This window comes from Lichenostomus cassidix, chromosome 2 (genome assembly GCF_008360975.1).
Source record: "Lichenostomus cassidix isolate B80296 chromosome 2, HeHo_3.0, whole genome shotgun sequence".
Classification (NCBI taxonomy): Eukaryota; Metazoa; Chordata; class Aves; order Passeriformes; family Meliphagidae; genus Lichenostomus; species Lichenostomus cassidix.
This window is the reverse complement of record NC_139482.1, coordinates 114,279,190-114,304,471: the sequence shown is the minus strand read 5'-3', so window position 1 is coordinate 114,304,471 and position 25,282 is coordinate 114,279,190. Positions and strand designations below refer to the sequence as shown.

General features: G+C 38.5%; 1 protein-coding gene across 3 annotated transcripts in view; it reads left to right on the top strand.

Annotated features, from left to right (window-relative positions):
• Window positions 1–20,530, top strand: part of TOX (thymocyte selection associated high mobility group box) — a 220,749-nt gene extending 200,219 nt beyond the window's left edge. For all 3 annotated transcript variants that reach the window (XM_085052893.1, XM_085052894.1, XM_085052892.1), the window contains 3 exons: window positions 7,028–7,414; window positions 16,222–16,373; window positions 18,267–20,530. In XM_085052893.1, coding sequence (XP_084909019.1) covers window positions 7,028–7,414; window positions 16,222–16,373; window positions 18,267–18,303 — 576 coding nt within the window. In that variant the 3' untranslated portion in view covers window positions 18,304–20,530. The remainder of the gene's footprint in view (window positions 1–7,027; window positions 7,415–16,221; window positions 16,374–18,266) is intronic.
• Window positions 20,531–25,282: the final 4,752 nt, after the last annotated feature.

The following is a 25,282-nucleotide window of genomic DNA, read 5'->3' as shown; positions in this document are numbered from 1 at the left end:
AAATAATGTATGTGCAAATATGTCATGTATCAGAGTATCTGCTAAGTGAACATGTATATTTGTAAAACAATTGTCTTATCATAACACAAGTCAGACCATTTTTTTGTCTAGCAAGGAAAGCACTGATCTACTGCAGCTGAAAATAAAGAGCAAACTATATTTAAGTTAGTGCCATGAATTTGATTTGAGGCTAAATCATGTGATGCTTTACATTCAGCAGTGCAAAAACCGAGAGATGATCTCACATAATGTCTGCCAAAAGCGGCAGAAATGTCTTGATCTTGATAGAAGCCAGATTTTGATTTGAAGAGGAACTGTGTTTGTTTTTGAAGTGAGTTAATAAAACTAGATTTCACTATTAGCCTAGTGCTTCCAATTGGGGAATTAAAACACTTGTATCAAATTAAAGTTGCATATCCTTTATCACATGTACCCAGGTTACATTCATAAAACATCCATTTTTACTTACATATCCTAAATGAATCCATGACAATCCCCTGTAGATGATGACAAAATGTATATTTAGATTTGAAGATGTTCTTCTGAGCCACCTCGACTAATTATAGATGACAACCCATGGCTTACTCCTTTGTTTCTGAAACATCAAGAATGTGTCAAAAAGCTTTCTGAACTCTCTGGGGTCCCAGATGTTGTTATTGCAATAGGTGACTGGAATTAACAAAATAGGAAACGTCATTTGCTAAGAGCCTCTTGTGACTTTGGTAGGAAGGCAGCTGCACTGCAAATATGCATGTGAGTTATCTACTGGTGTGGATAGAGTTAAATCAAAGGAATCTCTAAAGGAGTTAAAGATCTAAGCAGAAAGAGAAAACAGTGCCAGAGAGAAGTCATTCTCTCATAAATATCTTCACAGGGTTATTAATAAAATGGCTGAGCCCATGCAGGCTAGAAGAAGTGATTCTTCTCAAGGACAGGCTTGGGGTTGGAAGTGACCTAAAATGTCAAAAACGTTACAAACAGACAGGATTATGTGAACACAGAAAAGCTGAGAGAAGGAATAAACAATTCAAGATGCTCCTTCCACCAAAGAGACAGCAAAGACAGCAGATGCAAACTTAAGCTTAGGTAAGCTTTGTAAGAGCTGCATAAATATGCAGCCAATTTCCTTCTATCTGCCTCTTTAATGTCACACTACTGAAGATAACTCATTTTAAGCTGAGTCAGGCCTGCCTGAGTTTGATCACAGCCTGCGCAGCCTGGACCATCCTGGTGCTAGCTGACATAATCACTGCTGTTTCCTGAATGTAACCTTCATTCTGGTCACAGAGCCCAAAAATTGTTGAATTCCTCAGCATGGCTGAAGGACAGACACCAGTCACTAGGTGTGAGCATGGCACTGTCATGGAAAGGGACAGTGTGACAACTATGTTGGTTTATGATGCATATTCATGTAAAACCTGAATTAGGTCCAGCTCTTTTCTAGGCTTTGAAATACTCACACAGTACATGTTCCGATCTATACAGAGAGGATGCCAGACCTTCATTTCTCATTTAAAGAGAAACACCTGTTTCTCATTTAAAATAGAACTGTGTTACACCATTTTGTCTGTGTAAAAAAAAAAAAAATTCTGAATGTGGAATATATTTTGTTTGCCCACAAGTAAAGCTGCTTGCAGTGTTTGTTGTTTGCATATTGGCCATAAGGCTCACTTTGCCCTTGAGGAGGTCTCTCAGCATATATTTAAAGGACACAGAAGCATCCAAGAGTACCAAGAACATTTACTGAATGTTCTGAATGTATTTACTGAGTATTTTACTACAAAGGAGAGCTTAATTGGTGCTATTAATAAAGAAGCATTTTGATAATATCTCATTTGTAAACAACTGAAATTATATTGCTCCAACTGAAAGGCTTTGATCATTAACTAATTTTCTGAAATCAATAGAACAAGAAAAAAAACCTTTTTTCTCTGTAAATAGAACATCTCTGATTTATTTGAGGGAACACTGACTTTTTGATTTTACATTGCAAGGAGCAATAATAGTCAAGCACTGCTTACTAGGGTAAAATTATTGTAAAAAACTATGTATTTCCCACATATTATGCTGTAGTAGATAAAAGTTCTGACTATAAAATATGTATACATTATGTAAGCTGAAGATGTCCATATACATTATATGTGAATGAATCGATATAGTCCTACTTGCTGGCAACATTTCTAACAAAAACTGTACTAACATGCACTAACTGCACTAATGGAAATAAGTATAGGCACTTGTAGTTTCTAGGTATGCTTCTGATGAATCAGAGGTCAAAAATAATGATCATCAATTGGGAATGATTCTCAGCCTCTGTTAGTCAGATCCTCCCTGGTTTTAATGAAAAATGAAATGGACATGCAGACATTAATACTTAAGTAACAGTAACAGTGTTGGGCTGTGATCCAAATTCTGTTTGAATTAATAATAGATTTTCCTTTAAATTCAGGTATCAGGCCCTTGGAGTACTGCCTTACTAAAACATGTCTTAGCTTTACTTTCAATCACGTGGATATTTATGTTCCAACAGAAATGGGATTAGAAGCTCCAACAGTAGCCAGAAGGCAGCCACTATTTAGAAAGAGAATCAATAGCCATGTGTTGGTTTCAAGAGCTGTTTGGTTACACAGATACATAGGTGAAGGTTTAAAGTGTGAGTTTGCAAAGTGAAAGTAAAATTATATCCTAAAGGCAGCTGTGGAGATGCTGAAATGGCCTCACTTAGGCTGATGTTTTTCTCTTTAAAGCAGCTAAATTGAGTGGGATGTCTTTACCAAAAATAATTTCTCAACCACAGGAGTGAGTTGGATGTTATGGGAAGAGGGAAATCCCAATATCATTTTCCTCTAAGGAACAGACACCTTTCCTTTTCCATGAATTCAGTCTGTGATAAGAATGACCACTAGTCCCAGGGCAGTTCCCATCAGAAAAGAATAGCACAACTAAATGAGCACTATTTAACCTCTTATCCTAATTTAATTCTTTATTTTGGCAATAAAGCATAAGGAGTTTTGGCACACAGTAAGGGAGTAGAGGTGCATAGGAAAGTTCTCTTTTCTCTAAAATTGGGAGGAAAGTCATGAGTTTGGTGAGAACCATGAGAAAGAACTTGATTCAGAACTTTCCAAACTATGTGCAAAATTATAAAATCTGAGCACTTTCTCTTGAGAACAGCACTCATCAGTATAATCACACACTTCCTTGAAAATATTATACAAGTAAAATAATTTTGTGGACCAAAGAACATGCACCACCAGTACTTTGAGTTAATATAATTATACTCGTTATCATCAGAATTACAGTAGTATTTATTTTGTTTCTTTCCTTTTCCTATTTCTCTTCTACTTTCATTATCTTTCTGTTGGGATTTGAAAATATTCTTCCCATTTTTCCTTCCTGTTTCAGTATAACAACCAATCCTTGGGGGGGTGGGGGGTGGGAAGTGGGTTGTGTTGTGCCTGAAGGGCAGTCATACTTTCTCTGTAGCATTCCATTGCCTTGGACTACCTACCTTGTCTTCACCTTTTGATTTATTTTTTTCTAAATTTAGGCGAGAGTATTAGGCAATGATGTTAGATGGAGAGACAGGTCCATAGGAACTCCTTCTCCTAGACTATGAAGAATTTGAAGATTTAGAGTGAGGCTTTAACTTGATCTTCAGAACAAGTATAAGCCACTCAAAGAGCATAAGGGACTGTAATGAAAAACTAATTTGTCACCCTAGTGTATGTTCCCTAGTGGAGGTGTAAAATACCACCACCTACCATTAACTAAATGTAATGTTCTGTCACCCTCTAGTGGTGGGTCTACACCACCATTCTTCAGCTAGTAGGGATGAAAGACATTCTCACTTCATGTCTAGTAGAGGACTTTCCAGCATTTAGGAGTTACTGAGCGGCAGTGTTTAGTGGCTGTGTGTATGGATTTGTAATTTTCATCTCCACTGCATATATCCGAATTTTATCCTAACACTTCATCCTATAAATTAGTGATGTAAATTGTCCATGTTGGTTTGGGGCAGATTAATTCGAGGTTTCAGGGGGCTTTTTACATTATTTCTGTGCTCTTCTGCTTTGACAAGTCAAGAGAAAATTGGCTGAATTCCAATCTGCCAAGTAGGGAACGTGGCTGTACATTTGAAGGCCATATTGGCCAACCCAATCCCTTCTTTCTTAATTTAAATTTTTACGCATAATAAAAGTCCTTGTCTAAGACTGTTTGATGCTGCACTGGACAAGTGCAATACCTGTTCAAGTCTGTGAACATAGTAACTGTGCTCGAAATCATAGTGTGACCTGTGTGTCATATGTGCCTCTTGGTTTATTTCAGACATCACAAAGCTGAAATACTTGACATCACCTATTTTATTAGCTCCAGAAATACTTACAATATCTGTGTTTCTAACCCACCTGCAGAAAAAAGCTGAAAGTGCGGCATGCTGGAGAATAGCATTTAAGGGGTTCATTTATCAAGATTCCCAGTAACTGATAATATTGATGCATTTTACACGGATATTAAACAATTTGGTTTCAGATCACATATGATTTAAAGCATCCTAAATTAGAGCAAAATACTTGATCTTACATTGAAGTGTTGTGCTTTTCACTGGATCAAGAGGTGGTGAAATATATAGAAAGCTGATTCATAGCTTGAGACAACTGAAACTGTCCCTTTGATCACTTTGCAGAGCTCTTCTCTCAAGTATAACAAGTGTTATTCATTTCTGACCAGAGACTGTACAATTTCTCTTAATATAATTCAGTATTTAAAGTATCACATTATACTATCTATATGTCCATAATTTTATCAGTATGAGCAACGCATCCACCACTTTTGCTTGGACTCAGAATTGCACAATAATTGGATTGGTTCCCTTGTTTCCTTTGTTAAAGAGGTGCGTGGCAGCATCTTTGTAGTTACAAATGAAATATGAGTGTGTTATCAGTATGTCACAAACAGTGCTGCAATGGCTTTTTGCAGCACTCACCTCACCAGGAGGATTTGTTTAACCGATCTGCCCTTAGAAACTTCAGGAGCAATTATTCCTGCTTGGACCACATAGAGCCTGCCAGCTACATCAAGCTGTTTTCATGAGGGAACTGAGCTCTCAGTAAAACTTCCAAGGCTCTCAAGAAGGAACACAGCCTGCACCTCCTGTAATGTGTATTAAGCATGGGACACCCAAAAGGAGGCTCCTGACCATGCTGCTAATTAGCAAACCTTCTGAATCACTGAAATTTCAGCAAACCTGCCAGTCTTTTCTTCTCCATTCACAAGAGTGTTCTAAAAATACAACTGGGAAGAGAGGGGGAAAATACTTCCCATGTTGTCACAAACATTGAGTGTTTTAAAGATAATATTCAAATAATAAAATGCAGATTTTGCAGCTACTTTCAGGCTTTTATGTCTGCATCTGAATCCTGCAAACATGCACATAATACATATTGCACACGTGTACACCCACATGCAAGCAGAGCCAGGCAGATCCACAGAGACAGAGATTTGCATTCATTTTTTCATATTCATTTAATTTTCTTTCATTTACTGGAGAAAACAAGGTTTTTTTTGCTAATGGAACTGCAGTTACACATAGGGAAAATGAATCATTCTCATCTTTATCATTGCATATAATGAAGCAATTTCAGTAGCGCGTGTGTCAGTGAACTGTTGGTGATGGTGCATCCTTCAGAAAGAATACAAATAGACTTCACTGACCCTGGAGTGCTGAGCAGAACATGAAACTTACTCTGACTTGTAAACTGAGCAAATATGACACACAGATCACAGAATAAGGGCATATATGCGTCTTTCAGACTTGTTTTGATAAAGTGATTTCTTTCTCCAGAGGGACATTTCTGCCATTTTTTTCCAGCATGTTTCACCTTTCACTGACTGTTAATCCCAGTATGACTTAACTTCAAATTATGGTTCCCACTTATAAGTATATGTGAGTTCTTTTTTTTTTTCATCGTTTATTTGAGCACAAAGTTAGCACTCAGGATATCTAAGAAAATAAATATATGAAGAACAATTGAGCAAATTGAGTTTAATCAAATGTAGCAAGTTATAAATATTAGAACAAAGAGTATTATTAAAATTCATTTTCATTAATTGAGAGGTTTTATTACTAGTAACTCTAAGAAATCAGTCCAGACCATAATATTTCTGAAAACTGTGCAGTTTCTAATATTTAGCACAGTATTCTTCTAGCTTTAGACTAAAGATAACTTCCTGATGTCTGGTGCAGGCTAACATTTATATAGCAATAAATTTTAAACAGAATTTTCAGAGCCTTATGAATTGGATTAATAAAGCATGTTTTGATAAAAGAGAAATTATTCAGAGTATTCTTATTTCTCTTAATGCATGGCCTGTATAATATATTTGATGGCATGGATAGCGTTCCAACTCAAAATACTTTAAAATAAAGGCAGTGGCACAGCATCTAGTGTATTTGTTCCATGCAGCAGAACAGCTGCAGATGAAATTTGGCCTCTTTATCATGTTAACTAACTGATAAATAACTATTAGGAATATCAATGTACATGTTAAAAGACCCGAAAATCTAATCCATGGTTTGCAAATGAGAAAACAAGACATGTCAAAAATCACTACAGAGTTTTGCTGTAACCCACCCTCCTAATTCTCTTTCAGCTAGGCCATCAAATCTGAGGACAATAGTAGTGGCTGCTCATGTAAAAAATGTGTCAGGCTTGGTTGTCTTGGTTGTGTAGGATATTAGGTCAGTGGTGCCAGTTCCAAATTTGGAAAAAGGAAAATGCCAGGCTAGACCAGTAAACAAAGGACCTAAATTACTTTTTTTATTTTTTACAATGTTGAAAACAAAATTGTAAGATAAAAAGGAGTAATTATTTTTCCAGAGTAATAACCAAATTCCATTTCAAGGAAAATGTGATGGTCCAGATAATTGTTTTCCTATGGTGTGGCTCTTAAACACACTTCAGGGGGTAGAACAGCTGCATTTGTTAGCTTCTAAGTATTGTCTGATTTTGGTTTTTCTGAACAGAGCTACAGCGAACCTGTTGATGTTAAAGCCTCCCCACAACCTCAGATGATGAATTCAAAGCAGTCAGTGTTTCATGGGCCTGCCCAGGCTCACTCTGCACTGTACCTCAGCTCCCACTACCACCAACAACCAGGAATGAATCCTCACATCACTGCCATGCATGCCAATATCCCCAGGAACATCGCGCCCAAGCCCAACAACCAAATGCCAGTGACTGTTTCCATAGCCAACATGGCTGTGTCCCCTCCACCACCTCTCCAGATCAGCCCCCCTCTGCACCAGCATCTCAACATCCAGCAGCACCAGCCGATCTCAATGCAGCAGCCCATTGGAAACCAGCTACCAATGCAGGTCCAGTCTGCTCTACACTCACCTACAATGCAGCAAGTAAGTTGGAGCTTTTCAGTTCTCTGGGGAATTATATTGTATTTTTGGGGAGGGTGTTGGGAGTCATCCAGAAGTTGACATAGTGAGAGAGATTTAGATTAGCTTTAATTTTGGATGTTCCAAAACCGTGGTAGTGTGGGCTTAGTCTTTCGAGGGCAAGAAATGAATGAGTTGATCTAGGTGATGGAAAACTGCTGTAGAAGTGCTTGTGCTAACAACAATGTCCATCATTGACCACAGATCCATCTGCACATCTGTGAGTACCCTGAAACAGAGAAATGCTAAGTTTTCAAGAAACACACTTCACAAACAAAAAGCAGGCTTGTCTAGAAAATATATGATTGTAGCTTAAGCTGTTATCCTTGAGCTGACTGTGACATGGAACTGTCAGAGGGAACATAATGCAGCCCAGGTTGCATTGAATGTGCTAGATTAAGTGAACACGAGTGAGTCACATTATGCCACATTCATAACTTCATTTTGCTAAATAGATATACCTTCTTTTTACTGGAAATAAATGGGCTGTGTCCACCATCCCAACATGGGGCTTTTTTGTTTGGTTTTTTTTCCCTACTCTGAATGTTTTAGATAGTTGATTCTCAATATAATTCCTACGAATTTCTGAATTAATGCAGACCATCCATGGTATTGTGCCTTCCAGGCTCATTAAGAGAGCAGATAAACTGTTGGTTTCATAAGAGAAAATTTCCTTTTGTATTGTATGAGATCTGACTATCAATAATAAGATCTTGTTTTGCAGAGTGGCATTAGAATTAAAGTTTTTTTAATGGAATTGCAAGAATCTACAAAATTTGTGTACACAAAACTTGTCAGTACTGGCTGATAATACATAGTCATGAACTTGCTCCATGTTTTAAATTTCTCTGTAAATTCACCTTTGCTAAGGGATTTGCATTTGCTTTCCAAGTGAGAAATATTTCCTCTCAAGATTGGTCTTTAAAGTTGGGAATACTTGAACACAAACCGTAACTTCTCACTGGGAGAGCAATTTAACATGGAAAGAAATTTTCCAAAGCAAAAAAAAACAAACCAAAAAAAACCCAAAAGAGTTGAAAGCAATCTGGACTGATAAACTTAGTTGTTCAGAAGATAAACTGAGGTGTTCTCAGGATGACTTGGATATTTTTAGAGACTTTGATCTTAGTCTCAAGAGTCATTTGGAGTAATCAGAAAACAAAATTTCTAAAGTGTTAACAAATTTTTTCCTAGTCGGGGTAATTTTTCACTATCAGAGCAAACAGACTCAACAGACTTATGACATATGTGGAGTCATGTATTCACGAAGGTTTTCCCCAATTAGTGTGAGTGTCCCAGGGGAGCCGTGCTCAAGTCTCAGAGAAGGTCAGGAGTTGACCCCAAGCCTGGGCAGCTGGAATTAACTAGAGGAAGCCCTAGGCAGGTGAGCCAGGAGGGTCTGTCTGGAGATCCTAAGCCTGGTGGAATCCTGGCTGAAGCTGAAGGCTCAGAACAGTGAGAGACAAAGCAATACCCTGGTTCATTTACCAAACATGAAAAATTACATCTGTGACAGCAACCTGTTGAGACTGTATAGCTATATTTCAACGAGTTTCTATTGCACAGTAATTGAGTCTTCTAAGTTCAGATTGTTTGCCAAGTTCAGTGTCACTTGTATATTACTTGTCCAATGCAGAACTACTTATGTCTTTTCCAGACTTGTTAGGCATAATTTACTGAATAGATTTGAAAATCTGTCTCTTTAGTGAATTAATAGTACAGTTGGGGCTAGCAAAACATGTAATGCAGATGTTAGATACTTACATATTTATGCATAGAACATAATTATTGTATGAATAAACAGGCATTACTTTAAAAACTCTAAAAAAGAAAAGGTAATATAATATGGATCTCCTAATGTTTTATTTTGCCAAGTTGCAAGCTTGTAGCATAAGATGTATGCATCCACAGTTTTGAGTACTTTGAGTTGTCTGTGAGATTTGTGGCATGCAGTGAAGCTTAAGAAAAAATACAACACACTTGGTTGTAGAAAACAGGTCTCTAGAAGTCAGAATGTAGACCTGTATCATGATGAAGTTTTTTTTTAACTAAAGACAATTACAGTTAAGTAAAAAATGCTGTACCTCTGTGTTCCTGTTAAACTCAAGAAATTTTAGGTTAACTGCTTTTTACCAGCTCATATTCCCTAGTCAGAAAGGCTGATGCTTTTAATGAAGATACTGTGATAAGATATTTCTGTTTCACTCAAGGTGACAGGTGCTTGTTACTTGTCAAAATACTGCAGTGCCAATCTACATGACTCTTCAAGTGCTGTGAAATATCTACAAGCCAATTTATATTTCTTACACTCCCGCTTTTGTTTTAAAGTAATGCAGCTCTTGAGCTCTTGAAAATCAATGACATTTCACTTTGGAATATTTGCTTGGGTTTTTATTTAGCATACAACAGCTTATAGGGTTTGTGACTTGAATTTAAATATAGCAAAATGTATATTACATTTTAGGGCTACAAGTGTACTAACAACATCATGATTTGCCATGACAGAACAGAACAGTGGTATCCTGTTCAGTTTCTTAGGTATGACTCTTTCTAGTCAAGAAATAATAGAAAACACTATCCCCAGGACTTCATACTGTGTTAGGACACAGAAGACAGGTTGGCCACCAGGAGGTAAATAGCAAACAGTCAAGAGACTACAACCTGAAAGCAAAGGCCTCCTGACTCAATTTTCAAAGGACTCTGCTCTCCCTTCTGCTGAAGTAGAGTAAACACTCTGCTGATCTGAGACCTTGTTAAAGAGGAAAAGATGTAGTGGGAGAAAAATGGAGCTCTCCCAGCAGCTCAGAGTCAGCAGCAGTAAGGACAAAGAGGAGGCACCACACTGACTGTCTGGCCTATGGTGAGGAGGGGAGAGGAGTTCTGGATGTGAGGTTTGGTCCTAAACAACATAGTGTAGAGCACTGCTACATAAAAAGACAGCCAAGAAAAATGGGAGACTATGTATTCTGATAAAGCAGAAGCAATGACTGCCTTTAAGTCAACATTTTTTTCGCTTCCTCTTCCCTCAAGTTGTTTTATTTCTTCCATATTTAGGAATGGCCACTGTAAGCCTTTCCAAAGACTCCATGTAAGCAGCAAGAACAGAAACTAGTCAACATACCACTCCCTGGAGAGTGAATTGCAACAGGAGTCTTTTTCCTCTTTGGAAGCCTCAGCACTGCTCATACTAAATAGACTACTAATACACTATGAGAAAAAAACAGGCAAATTCTGTCATGTCACACTGCAGCATGAAGCTTAATAGGCAAGAGAAGAGTAAGTCTGCCAACAGCTTCATAGCAGTTTTGTACTACAGGTGTTGTCATGCTCACCTGGCTGGGCACCTTCATTCAGACTGTGCTGGAGGCATGTTAGGAACAGAAGTCATTGATGGTGGGTTCTCTTTTTTTCCTTTTTTTCCCAAACATCCCACTTTGAAATAGCTCGTGGCTCACTGGTGCAACACTCAACAGTAGCAGGCTCTGCAAATCTCTGCTCTCAAGGAGATCCCCTGCTTTAATTGTCTCTGTGACATTTGGTCAGTCTTTTTCTCCAGGAAAAGAAGGATAGCTTCATATCAAAGACCATCTTGTAGAATGTCTGAAGGACTGCCAACTCCAAGGAAAAACACATTGAGATCCAGATTTCAGCCCTGGCAGGCAGGAACACAGTTCTCCAAAACCCACTATGCATGACATTCACAAACTCTTCCGTGCAAACTTTGAGCAGGGACTGATAAGAAGTGTTGACCTGGGGAGAGAGTTCTGCTCCCACTGCTTCCAGGACAATGAGCTGATCTTCATCAGCTCTACAGAGAACAGCATGTCCTTCTCCACATCCAGCACTCCTTGCCTGCACGTGTGCAGCTGCCAAATCAAGAGTGACTGCCAGCTGGAGAAGGGCAGTCTCCTTTGGGAATCCACAAAAACTACAGAACATCAAGAAAATCAGAAGTGTTGGTAGCCAACAATCCTCAGTGAATGAACAATTTCTGTTATTTTTAAAATCAATTAATTCTGTGGAGTATGAAGCTGATGCAATGCGTCCAAATCGTTCTGAAATGAAATGCAAAATTTTGGTATTAGCATTTTGGTCATATGCCTAGCATTAGTAAATATTTTTTAATTCCTTTTAAACAGTCTTATCTATTTTGATTTATCTAAATTGTAACTTCTGGGAAGTAGATTATTTTGTCTCTTTTCTCTCCTGTTCCCAAAGTTAATGAATAAATTAAAAAAGTCCACTACTGTAGACCTTTGAGGTGCTTGTTTACAGTGATAATCCTTTAAATGTAAAAAAAAGACCATTAGTTTTGTAGTCTCATATTAGATTTAGATTTAAATTAGACCCTGATTTTTATTATCTTCACCTTCTAATTCTGAAATTTACTATATTTTTTTATATATCATTTACAGGAGCCATGTTAACATTTTAGTTTTCAAAATCCACTGTGACGTAGCTTTTCCTTTATCCATTTTTGACACATGGGAAGACTCACAGTAGATTAGAAGAGTGATTTTTCTTTCATTAAATGCTCATGTGAGCATCTTGTCACTGTATAATTTTTTAAGTGATACAGAGCTGTTTCTACCTAGTCTGTTTCTTAGGTTTGATATGATGTTTAAATTTTACTCAGTTTGCTTTAGATTATCTGATTGTTAACCCTTGTCAGCAGAATTTCTCCAAAGTCCAGGCTAAAACAGCAGCTGAAGCTGCAGCCTGTTTTCACTTGCAAGGTCATTCATTCCTTTCTCTGCTCACACAGACATGTGTCCCTCTTTCTGAGCATACCCCACTGTCCAGCCTGTTTACTGTGCTGTTTAGTGTGAAGAGTGAGGAGGCAGAGGATTCACTCTCTCCTAAAAACACCCAAATCTTGTTAAGGAGCCCTTTTAAGTAGCCCTACTGGAAGCATCACCCTCCCTGCTCAAAATTCTTCACCCAAGCATTGCATGGGATGGTGAGTCCCATTACCAACTCTGTCCCATTTCAGTTCACAGGTAGAGGAAACAAAACTAGATTCTCAATGTGTAGTAACCATGGGTGCAAGTGCATATGCATAACATAGCACCAGAAGATTAATGTATGTCACTTTTTTTTTTTTAATAATAATTCATTTGAGTCTACTTTTAGTTATTTATTTTCCTTTAGAAAACAAATGTATACAGCAAGATGATTGCATAGCCTGCCAAAAATAATAACCTCATTTTTTCTGGTATATATTTTATATACAGCAAACTCAGGAACCTGCTGTATTTGTCCAGATTTCTTCTTCTTTTTTGTTAAGCTTTGTCTTCGAATGAGGTCAAGAGAAAAAAAATCATTAATATCTGTCAACTTCCTTTATAACCTTAAGGAAAAATCTTTGTATGATATCACACAGACAGATTTTCAATTTCCTTGTGTAATAAACAGATGCTTTAGGATTTGGATGTAATTTAAAGGTTTAAAATATCACATTGAGATTGATGAATAAATCAGTTGTGAAGACAAAAACATTGATGCCTGTTGAAAATACCTCTCCAGACAGGCAGGAAATGAAATTAGTTCCTAGTAAAGTGTGGAGATGAGGATCACTCTTTAGTTCTGCTGCAGGCTTTTTAGGACTTGCTACAGTGGCACAACGAAACTGCTAGGGCTACAGAAATCTAATTAAAGAGCAAATGTCCCTCCTGACATCGAATTAATCTTTATCAAGTTCCCTATTTTTATTTCAATCTGGGACAAGAAAATGAAATTTAAAATTCTAGGCATGTTGCAAAACAGTTGGTGATTTTCTCTTGAGCATTACAATGCAAAAACATTCAGCATTGTTTAATTAGACCTTGAAGCACTCATTTTCTGAGCACTTTTTATTTCATCATTGTTTGTTAAGGGCTTACATAAATAATACCCAAATATTTACTACAAGCCTTGTACAAGACTGTTTCTCTCTGTTGTACAGATCTATATTTCCAGAGCTTTTTCTGTTGGTGAAAAAACTGAAGCAATTATTTTTTGCATCTTAAATAGTACCATACTTTATCAGTCCTTCATATTGAGTTGAGTTTGCTTAAATTACTTTATTTTAACAAGCATGTTTTCCAACACCCACAGTGCAGGTATTCTGGTAATCCTCAACCCCCCCAGGGGGACCACTGAGACCCTTTTGGGACTGGAGCCTGGCTCAGATACCTCTGCACTGTGTTGGCATTTATCACCTCAGTGTGTCCTAAGAAACAAGCCCCAATCCCAGGCAGCCATAAACTAAATAGATTTGCCAGGTACAAGATGAAAGTGTTGTTACCCCTTATTTTGCAGATAGAAGTATTCAATTTGGCTCTGCAGTCCCAACCTTAACATGAGAAGTACCAATTCAGTCCAAACACACATGCACATGTGCTTAGCTGGAAGACAGCCAAAGCAGTTGCAAACACACAAGACCTGAAAAACATGAGAGTGCATTTCCACCCAGTTCTGAGTTGGCATTTAAAGCACAAGACTGTTCTCTGGCATCTAAGTTATTTGTCCTGATTCCAGAAGAAATGGAATGGATATTGTGCTGGTGGTCTCTTCCTCTGATTTGGAGGAGCTGTCTCCTTGCTGCATGGGTGTTGTCAAGAGAAGTTGTGGATGCTCCCTCTCCCTGGATGTGTTCAAGGCCAGGTTAGATGGATCTCTGAGCAACCCGGTCTAGTGGAAGATGTTCCTGCCCACAGCAGTGAGGTTGGAATCAGATGATCTTTGAGGGCACTTCCAACACAAACCATTCTATGATTTTATGAGTACTTAAGTCTCTGTGCCTGCTCACTTGCATGCTTTCCTACTGGCTACTGTACCTATATAGTGTTTTTCTTGTATATATGATCGATATGGGGATTTGCTACCAAAGGTAAATCTGAATGCCTGAGGATAAGATATGTTTCTGTGGTTGGTTTCCCCTTACACCTAAATTAGAAAGGCCTTATGGTTGATGTTTTGTATAAAAATTATGGCAATGGTATACAAACCCAAATTTTCTGCCTTCTAATTACACAAAACTCCAATTAAAGTTATTGGGAAATCTGCTCAATTACTGATTCCTTTGGATCTGTTGCAGGCATAGGGGTTGCCTCTGCAGCTTGCTGTATAGGTTTTGAGCCTGGTGAAAAGACAGTGTACAGAGTATGGGGGTTACAGACCCCATGGGGGTAAAACCCAGTATGGGAAGGCTTTATTTAATCTAATTATCAAGGCAGTGTATAAATAACATGGCAACTAGATGCAGAATTCAGCTGTGAACTTGATCACTACTAATAGTCTGTGTCTTGGAGTCAACAGGCACAAAGTGAGGTTTCAAAGACTGTTTAAGGTACTAAAGTGTTACTTAAGATATTTTCCATATGGAAAAGACTGAGTCTAGACCAGTCATTTATGGTCTAGGCTAAAACTCATGATCAGGATGAGTGCAGTGAGGTGGCAATGAGCATGAGAGGCAGGGCAAAACACCTGCAGGACCTCAGGGAATAGCCAAGAAGGAGGGATGAGAAGAAGGTAGTGACTTTCCAATTGAAGGAGGATAATTTCTGTGGATGGAGGGGGCCAAGGGAAAGCTGAGAATACTCATTTATCTTGATTAAAGGTAGCTTGTCTGCCTTCTTAAACCTGCAGGAAAAAAGTCTGTCCACAAAATTCCTGTCCTGATGAAGGCTGCCTATGAGAAGCAATCACACACAACACACTAACACTAAACTAAACTAAAAGCTATGAGCATTAATTCTATTTCTGTATGTGGGCTTTGGCTGGAAGGAGTGAGTTTCCAAAGTAGGCATCTTGGTGCAAGTTCAGTTTCTAATTTAGCAGCTACACATCCAGTTAACTTGAGTGGGAATTGTATGCCCTTGCCCCAGGAAGGAGTTTGGTCTGGTTTTTTTCAGCAGCCATCGATTGCTTTCATACAACATTCCCATGATTTTATCCAGTGTAGCTCTTCCAGCTTTACAGGAACACAATGTACAGGGTGAACCAGATACACTAGCCTTGAAATTTCAATTGTTCTCCTGGGTTTGAAACACAATATTTAAACATCAGAATATATCAAAAGAGCTAAAAATTATTATGACTTTTCATATGACAGATATTTCAGGGAGCAGGTTAGATGTCTTTTTGTAACTTCCACTTCTTTTTTCTCGTCTCCTTGGTTTCAAAAGCAAGTTATTCTGTGCTACTTTCACTACATTAGTCCAACAACTGTTAAAAAGCTTTGGTTGAATTTCCGTTTAGTTGAGAGAGAAGTGCAAATAAAAGAAGCAGCAGATGGTTCCTTTGTGACTGAATGAAGAAAAAGGGTTTTGAGAACAATACGTGAATAGGTGTAGTCTAATAAAACAGTCAGCCACCTGCTGCCTACATCCTTCAAAAAGATTCTGTTGCATATTCTGGGAATTAGTGACTAGTGTGTATGCTTACATTTAATCTAAATGGAAGCTCTAAGGAGCAAACAGACCTTTTTGTCCCAGTGCTGATTGAGTTGTTTTCTTGATTTTGAATTGTTTCTGCTCTGTCTCTTTTAGTTCCATGCTGTGTGTAACAGCTAACACTTTGGCAGTGTTTTATTTCTCAAACTGAAGAAGGATTTTTAAACTTAGAAACCTACACATTTTTGCCTATTTTAGGTTTTATAACCAAAATCATACCTGGAAAAGAAGTATTCTCTACCATTTCACAGGACACGCTGCGTTTTTACTTTTTTTAATGCACCCAAACTGTTACTTTGTTTCCATACTTTATAATGTACTTGTTTTCTCATCTAGGGATTTACTCTTCAGCCTGATTATCAGAATATCATCAATCCAACATCAACAGCTGCACAAGTTGTTACCCAAGCAATGGAGTATGTTCGTTCAGGGTGCAGAAATCCTCCGGCACAGACTGTGGACTGGAATAATGACTACTGCAGTAATGGGTAAGCAGCCAGTGAATGCCACCTTGTGTTGAGCAACATTCATGACACAAGTATATGACAGAGAATTTGGGAACAGCATTGTTGCCCGTTTCCCTACAGTGTTTGAGAAGTGTATCTGTGATGGTGCTCTATTTATTCAGCAGTTAGACTGTTGTGAGAGAACGAGTTTTCAATAGATACATTTATTAGACATTTCTGTCTCCTTATCACAGCACATACACTTTCTAGTTCTCAGGGAACTTGTATTCTATAGAAGATCAGAACTGAAATCTTAAGGAGAAGGAGTAAGATAGAAGTTTTAAGATCATTGCCTCCTCAATGAGAGGTGAATGACGTGAACTATTTTCTAGTCTGGGTCATGAAAATAATTAGTCTAGGTCATGAAAACAACTAGTCTGGGTCATGAAAAACCATATCAGTGAGAGGCAGGGCTGATGCACAGGATATAAGATACACAAAAGGGAATGGCATGAAGACCACATGACTGTAAGCAGAAACAAAGCACCATACCTGTAGGAGCCCTGTGTCCCCAATACGATGTTGGTAACACCTTCCAACCTTCAACTTCTCTGCAGTATGGTTTTTGTAGAGCCATATTACTGTGCCAGGAACTGCCTGGAAACATGTCTGAGCAGAAGGTATCTTTTAAGTTTTAAATTATAGATGTTGTGCCTTGTGAACATGCCCACCAGCCTGACCTCCCCTTGACGTGGCCTGAATCCCCAAGGCAAAGGCAGATAAAAGCTCTTGATGGCTCCTAAAGTGCTAAATCTAGCCCAGACAAATAAACAGAAAGCAGAACTAAAGACCAGTTTAATCCATTGCATACACTCAAACCAAGAATTTCACTTGCGGTATTGTTTTAAAGTGTTTCTGGAACTTAAACTAGAACTGAACAACAATTTTTTTCTGGTTACTAGTTCAGAATAACACCTTTGGTACAAGCTGCTGACACTGAGGCAGACTTTAACTAGTCTGCACATCAGTATCCCTCTTCCTCATACCTGTCACTGTTGCCCCTTTTTCAGCAGAATGGTGTCACTCCTGTGCTCTACCACCGTCATGTCTTGACATGTGCTGCAGGCCCTTGTAGGAGTCTATCCAGCCCACAGACTTTTACAAACGCTTACCCTGATCTCTGAATAGGCTGTCCTCTGTCCAACAAGCCATAGCCACCTGTGGATTTGATTCCTGGTCTCTTCTGGAAAAAAGCATTGTGTCACTATTCCCAGAAATGCTCTTCAGGTGCACACTGGGCATAACTTCCCATCACCAGCAGCTTTCTCAGAGCAGATATGCCTGTAGATATGCCTGCTCTGTGTTGATAAACCTTTGTGAATCCTTGGGCGTGAACTCAACCTATCTTTGCTAAGCTTCTGTTGTCTCCTTGCAAGTGAACCTGCCAACCCAACACATTTTGGCTATTTCTGTACTAGTAAATAAAATATGCCTGAGCTATCAGTGGCTGATGCCCATGTTCATGTAAACAAGCTCTCCTGCCCTCGAAGGAAAGTGGCCACTTCCTAAAGGGCACTTGTGGAGCATCATTCCAAGGCCTGTGCTAAATCCACAGCTCTACTCAAGCAGTTTCAGATAATCAGTGCTACCACTAGTGCAGGTTATCCTGAACCAGCACTTAAACCCGTGCCCCAGTCCTGTGCAGTTTAGAGCTAGATGTGGTCTCCAGGTTGCTACATATTACAATATTTTTTCTTATTATTACCATGGCAATGTAGCTGTACTTCAGTGACATGCTTGGAATTAATGACATGCAGTGAGGCTGTGGGGCTGATTTTCTTTTTTTTTCTTTTTTTTTTTTTTGGTTAAGAATAGAACTAAAAATTTTTCAAATATAAAATAAAAATCCCATTTGTTCTTTTTCTCTCTGAACAGGGGCATGCAGAGGGACAAAGCACTCTACCTTACCTGAAAATCTGAACCACCTCTCCTTTCCACTGAGGAATGCAGGGAAGTCTTTTCATCATGGATTGCTTTATGCAGTCAAGGCAGTTCTGCATTTTATTAGAAAATACAAGTTGCTAAGCACTTAGGACTATTTGAGCTTGTGGGTCACCCACTCTGGAAAAAAATAGTCTTGCTTCTTTCCTTTTCTTTTTTTTTCTCCCATTTTTTCACTTTCTTTCTCCTTTCCCCCCCTACCCTGAGATCCTTTAACGGACATTACTTTTCTTCTTCCCTGAAGGAAACTTGGACCATTCAGATTTTATGTTGGTTTTTGCTGTGAAGTGCTGCGATAGTAACTGCCTTAGCAACTGTAGATGTCTCGGATAAAAGTCCTGGATTTTCCATTGGTTTTTCATAATGGGTGTTTATATGAAACTACTAAAGACTTTTTAAATGGCTTGATGTAGCAGTCATAGCAAGTTTGTAAATAGCATCTATGTTACACTCTCCTAGAGTATAAAATGTGAATGTTTTTGTAGCTAATTGTAATTGAAACTGGCTCATTCCAGTTTATTGATTTCACAATAAGGGTAAAATTGGCAAACATTCATATTTTTACTTCATTTTTAAACAACTGACTGATAGTCTATATTTTCAAAGTATTTGGAGAAAAGAAGTAAAATAGTCCCAAATTATATTAATTAAAAATATTGGCTTTGTCTCATGAAATAAACACAAAAAACTTAGGAGAAAAAACTAATGTTGATAAAGAGCAAACACATTTATTTTGTACTGCCTAAAAAAAGCTTCTTTTTTTTAAAGAAAATCACTTTATGTGTACTGGTTAGTAAACGTCATTTAAGTCCTTTTATGTATAAAACTGCCAAATGCTTACCTGATATTTTATTAGATGCAGAAACAGATTGGAGACAGCTAAATTATAACCTCTACATATGGCTATGTATTATTGTTTCTTCATACTGTGTCTGTATTTAATCTTTTTTATGGAACCTGTTGCGCCTATTTATGAAATAATAAATATAGGTGTTTGTAAGTAAATTTGTTAGCATTTTAAAGAGGTTTCTTTGACGCTTTAACTTTTGCTGGCACAAATTGTTCACAACTGATGTGAATACTTTATTTAGTTTTTACAGTGACATATATAACAACAAACCTGCTTAACTGGCAGAAAATGAAGGTAACCAAGAGCTATTTCTCTATTTCTTTGGTTGTTAAGGAAAAGAAATAAAGGTATTTTAAGTAATTCCCTTTTTAAAGCATTGTAGCAGGAAGTTGCCCAAAACTAAGACTTGAACCAACAAAACTAACTGAATAAAACTGCATAACGCTGCTTCTTGAAACTCCATCATGTTTAATTAATTTTTCAAGTGGAATAAACATATTACCAAAAGAAATATTACCAAATATGCTTCAGCCATTTTATTATATATGCAAAAGGTCCTACAGAATTTTAGGGAGTATATCAGAAATAAATCCTAAAATGAAAGGTAAGTTCAACAGCCACAGGGAAAGGGATAAAAATATCCAAAAGAAGGTATTTTGTCAATGTTTGGGATCAAGGATAGCTCTGAAAATACATTTCTGGATGATTTTGTCCCAGATGCCTGTCCCATTAATAGACAGTACCACTGATTTGTATTTTCTATGTGAAATAAAGGAAGCAATTTGGATAGAATACACATTAAGCAATGCCATTGATTTTTCTTTATGAAACAAAACAGAAACAAAGGCATGCTTGCTTCTGAATGATTTCAGGCAATGTACAATCGGAATCACTTGGCATGTAATAACTAATAAATAATGCAGATCAGATGTGATTACTCAAATGACTGTAGCTGAGAGCTCTAATTTTCCTGTCTTGAAACTGTATGAGAACTCGTGATTAAATTCACAGTTTATTGTTTGTCTGTTTAGTACTTTAGAAATATACCAGCACTACTAATTACCCAATGTCTTCTATTTATTATATTATAGTAAACTACATTTTCCACTCATATTAATTCTAAAGTGAAAAGATAATTACTGGGAATGAGAAAAATCAACTTTGATTTCGACAGGCAGTTTTCCTTTTTCTTTTATGGAAAAGAACTGTGTTATCTTCATTTCTTTTAGAGCAGGTGTGCAGTCACATAAAGTTGTTAATTTCGGTATCCAAGCAGAGTTCGAAATACAAGAAAACTTTAATGTAAATAAAAAAATACATCATGAATAAAATACTTATTCTGTATGAACCTCTGGCTAGTTGGTGTCTCTCAGTCTGTCATCATGGGAACTGGTGGTGTGTTTGCTGTGCAGCACTTTACCCATCCAGTGCTCTAAGTGTGGTTCTATATCCAGGCTCTTTTCAGATGGGACAACTGTGCTGGAAGAGCAGCAGTTTTGGCCATGGCTATACTGAAACCATTTTGTTTCAAAAGAAAGATTCAATGCATAAATGTCACTTCTTCCTGTCTGACCTTGGGAAAAAGAAGTGATTGCAAGCCATGGGCAATCTGCTGTTTGTTTTCAGCTGTGTATTGACAGATACAAATTGACAATTGATGGTTGAGATCCTTCTGTAAGCAGGTGAAACTCCAGTGGAGTTGGTGAAGATGTACCACATCCTTCCCTGCAGTGCTGTGCCATAGGCACCACGGTCACACAGAGACCCCAGACACTGGTTGTAAGTCACCATCTGTCTTAACCATGATAATGAGAAAGCACACAGGAACTAAACCACCTGCACATGGAAGCAAATATGATAAAAAAATCTGTTGGAGTGATAGAGACCAAAGGAAATAATGTCTTCCATTTGTTGAAATTAATATATTTTAAAATTATTTTTAAAAGCTGGTGGACAAAGTGCAAAGCTGGTGGACAAAGTGCAAAGCTGGCAACATATGCACTCTGAGGGTTGTAAATCCCATCTGCCTCAATCCTGCACCAAGAGTAAGCAGAGGATTTGAAAAGGAAAGGCTCTTTGATTTTACTGCTGCTCTAACTGTGCCATGTTCTGGTGACAGGAGATATCCTGGCCTTTCTATCCCCAAACTCACATGTGTTCATGCAGAAATCTCATCCAGCTGCTGCCTCTGACCAAAGAAGCCAAATTCCAATTCAAATGGACCTGCCATAGGATTTTCCCCTCACATTCATCCACCGGCAGTAAGTGAGTAATGTATTCATAGAGGGCCCCAGCCATTCAAAGGGAAATGTAATGTATTCATGCCCACTTCTCTCTCTCTCACCAAATACCAGCTCCTGATTCCGGTGGCGTCTCTGCCAAATATTCCCTGTGAGGTTCCTCTGTAAACAGGAAACCCAACAATACAAGAGCTCATTACTGGAAGGTAAAACACGCTCCCACCACCTTCCTCAGCCTTTTGAGACTTCATCCCACCCTGAACTACCATCTCCAAGTCTGTGGCTGCCTGTTTCTTACCCAGTCCTGTAAACATGGCAGATCCACAGAGATATCTTTCTGTGCTCAGGGAAAATGGAGTAGGTAAAAATCTTTTTTTTGCACACACACTGAGAAGTAGTTAAAGAGCTGTTACTTTGCCCATACAGGAGTTACTCCCCTGGACTCCCATTGATAGGTAGGTGTAGAGACAGATATGGTTTCAGATAGAGGTATAGACACAGACAAAAATACTAGATATATAGGCAGGCAGATAGATAAACAACCATTACCCGTTAATTATTTTTTCGGGGGTTTTCAAATCCTTTTGCACTGAAATAAAATATTATTTGGTGAGAACAGCAGCATGCTGGCAGTGCTGCAGGAGGTGCTGAGCACCTTGGAGAACAGGAGGTGCTTTGTGTCAGGTCTCACAGACACCATTTGCTTTCCTTTGCAAAGTCATGTATTTTATTATTATCCAGCAGCACATTAAATCACATCTCAAATGTAGCTCTTACTTCATCAACAAGAGGACAAGTGAGAACGACTTGTAACATTTCAGAGTCTGTCACAGTTACTGCCTAATTAGAGAAACCCACTAGCAAATGTGCATCTGCATGGATCCTGTGACTGTCATCATTTCACATTCTATTAAGGATTTGCCATGATAGACACTTTACAAAGAAATTTCATTCAGGCTAATACCAAGCTGGCAATCATGTAATCGGCCAGAAAATAAAATAAGAGAGGGGGGAAAAAAAGAGGGAGAGAGAGAGAGAGAGAGGAAGAGGAAAAGAAAAGGAAATCTACCTATTTGGAAAACAAGCTATTTGCAAAATCCCACAGTATACTGCAGAGAAGATCCTTACCCTCTGACAATTGTGTGTTTACAACGAGTCTGAGTATAATTGCTCTGATGGGCTGTCAAGGAAAAGATTAATTTGGCAAAGATTAGTATTGACTTGCTGTTTATTAAGGCTTTTAAACAGCTGTATCTGGCAACATTCCTATAAGTGCTTGTCATGTCTGAAAATCAGGCTCACACCCGGGTGCTTGCCAGCTGTTGCTAAACAATCTTACCACTTAGAGTATCTTTCTCCAGGCCAAACAGCAAGAGCAAAGTATTGCCAAATCAGTCTCTTTCATCCTGTCACTTTTCAGGGGATCTGAGAGCTCAGCTATCAGTTGATGGCTGAATGGCTGAGCTGATAGCAGCTGCCAGCAGGAGCAGGGTAGTTAGAGAGGTGTTTCACCATGCCTAGGGGAGGGGTGCTGCTCTTAGTCACCTCACTGACGTGGAAAAGCACAGCTTGCAACTGGTGTTATGCGATGGGGCTTTAAACCCCCTAACGTCTGGGATCCAAGTTGGATAGGAGGCACAACTCCAGAGCAAGTGGTTCATCCCTTCTGGCACTGATGGATAAAGCCAACAGGCTAAGAGGGTACAGTAGACACCATTAAGCTTTATAAAATGAACCAACTTTTTCTTCTGTGACTTTTTTACCTGGACTGCTGATAAACAAAAGTCATAAAAGCCATGCACACAAAATACCCTGGGTCAGTAGAAACCTGTAAAAGGAAAGATGTCAGCTGTTATTTTTGTTACATTACTTAAAACATTTCAGCTGGCATTGTAGGCTTTAGTAGCAAGCTCAGAAACAAATAATACCAGTGGAAAGAAGGATAAACGGCTGCAGCTAAATGCCAATACAAATAGCCATGTGTTACAATTAAAGTTGATTTGGCCTTTCAAATAGAAGTCTGATTTTCTGGGATTAATCTCGACCTTTTCAAGTTGCATCAGGCTGAAATAAGTTGTCAGAACAGATGTGAATTTTGTTTGCAGAGAACTGTTGTAATCCAGTAACCCTTAGAACATCAGCATTCTCCAGACTGCCGGCCAGCTGAGCAGTGAGGATGCGGACAGCCGACACTGAGCGCACACAGCAGGCAGAACCAGAGAACTCAGAGCCATGTCCAGAGGCTGGATGTTTAGGTCATAAAATTTCAAACTCAAACCAAAATACTTTTCCTTTTAACTCTGAATTTGCCAAGCAGCAGGGTGTATACACAACTGCCTGGGGGAAAAAAATAAAGTTAGACCAAGGATGGATATCTTTGTTATCTTTATAAAACATGTTTTTTAGATAAACCAAACATACAAGTAGGTGATCTTCCATGCGCCACTGTTTCACAGAAGGTTGGGCACACATTTTGTAATGCAGAAGTCTCTGAAAACTCCAAGAATCTCACATTTCAGATGCTCTTCTAAACTGCTTTCTAAGAAGTTCTGCCTTACAATCTGCCTGACTCCAATACCCTCAAAAAACAAAATAGAAAGGAATACGAAGAAAGCCTCTTGTGAACATTCAGGTTTCTCACACTTTGACATAGAGTCAAAAACTTCCCAGCTCTGTGAACAGCATATATGCTGACCTTGGTACTCACACAGTGCCAAGTTTCAGTGTAAAGTAGAAAAAGTCCCAAACCTTTCCAATGTGGGCTGGGGGTGCTAGCACAATACCTGTAGCAGCACAAGCCCTCTGCAGACACAAAGCCTGCAGGCTGCTTTTGTCATTTCAACTTCACAATGAAACACCTGGATCCATGTTTGTGCCATCAGTACAGTCATTTTATTCCATACTGAAGAGGCAAGAAAGATTTTTCTTGCTGTCTATGTAGCACAGCGTAGATAGCAACATGAAGATCCAAAGTTCATTCAAAAACATGTCACCACTTGAATAAATAAGGCTGATGCCCTAATTAGCAGAAGAAGCCTTCTTGTTTTGCTCGGAGTTCAAAATAATGAGCTGAGCCTCTCCACTCCTCTGGCATACAAGCATGTGCTACATGGTTTTGTTAAAGAGATGAATATGAAAGGAAGTAAGTGATGTGCCCAGGGACACAGAGTAATGCAGAGGAAAGGTAGCTGATATCTGAGAGTTTTGAAAAACAGTCTTCTGCTTTAGTCATAACTAAAGTTCAAAATCTGTGAAGTGGTGCTCAGATCCATGAGGGCAGCCTTAACGTAGGTGAGATTTTAGAAATAATAAATTGGGGGAAGGTGCCAGGTTTTATTTGTCTTCAGCAATTTTCCACTTTTAAGTCATATATGGACAGCTGAGTGTTATTCTCAAACTTAACTCTAAATTAATTTTAAAAGATTAAAATAAAAAGAGAGAGACGTCTGAGTAAGCTCCGATCCCGTGTTTCTGGAATCTTTGATTAAAATATCAAAGCTCATGAGATTGGAATTTTGACTAAATCATTCATATCCCTCAAACTGATTTATTTCTCTCTCTCTCTCTTTTTTTTTTCCCCCAGAATTTCTGCCGAGAACTCAGTGAAGCTTTTTACCTACCTTTCTACATCAGACCTATCAAAGCACTTTACATACACATAAATCTGCCACTAAGAAGACTGATCAGACTGACCAGGAGAGAGTCATGACAGCTGAATGGGACTGTCCTGCATCTGCATCCACAGCAGAAACTGCCCTCTGCAAACAGGCTGGGAGCAGCCACACAAAGAACTCCTGCAGTACATGGCTGACAGATTTTCAAGGCTGAGTGCTTCTAAACTCTCAAGGGATAATTTTTTA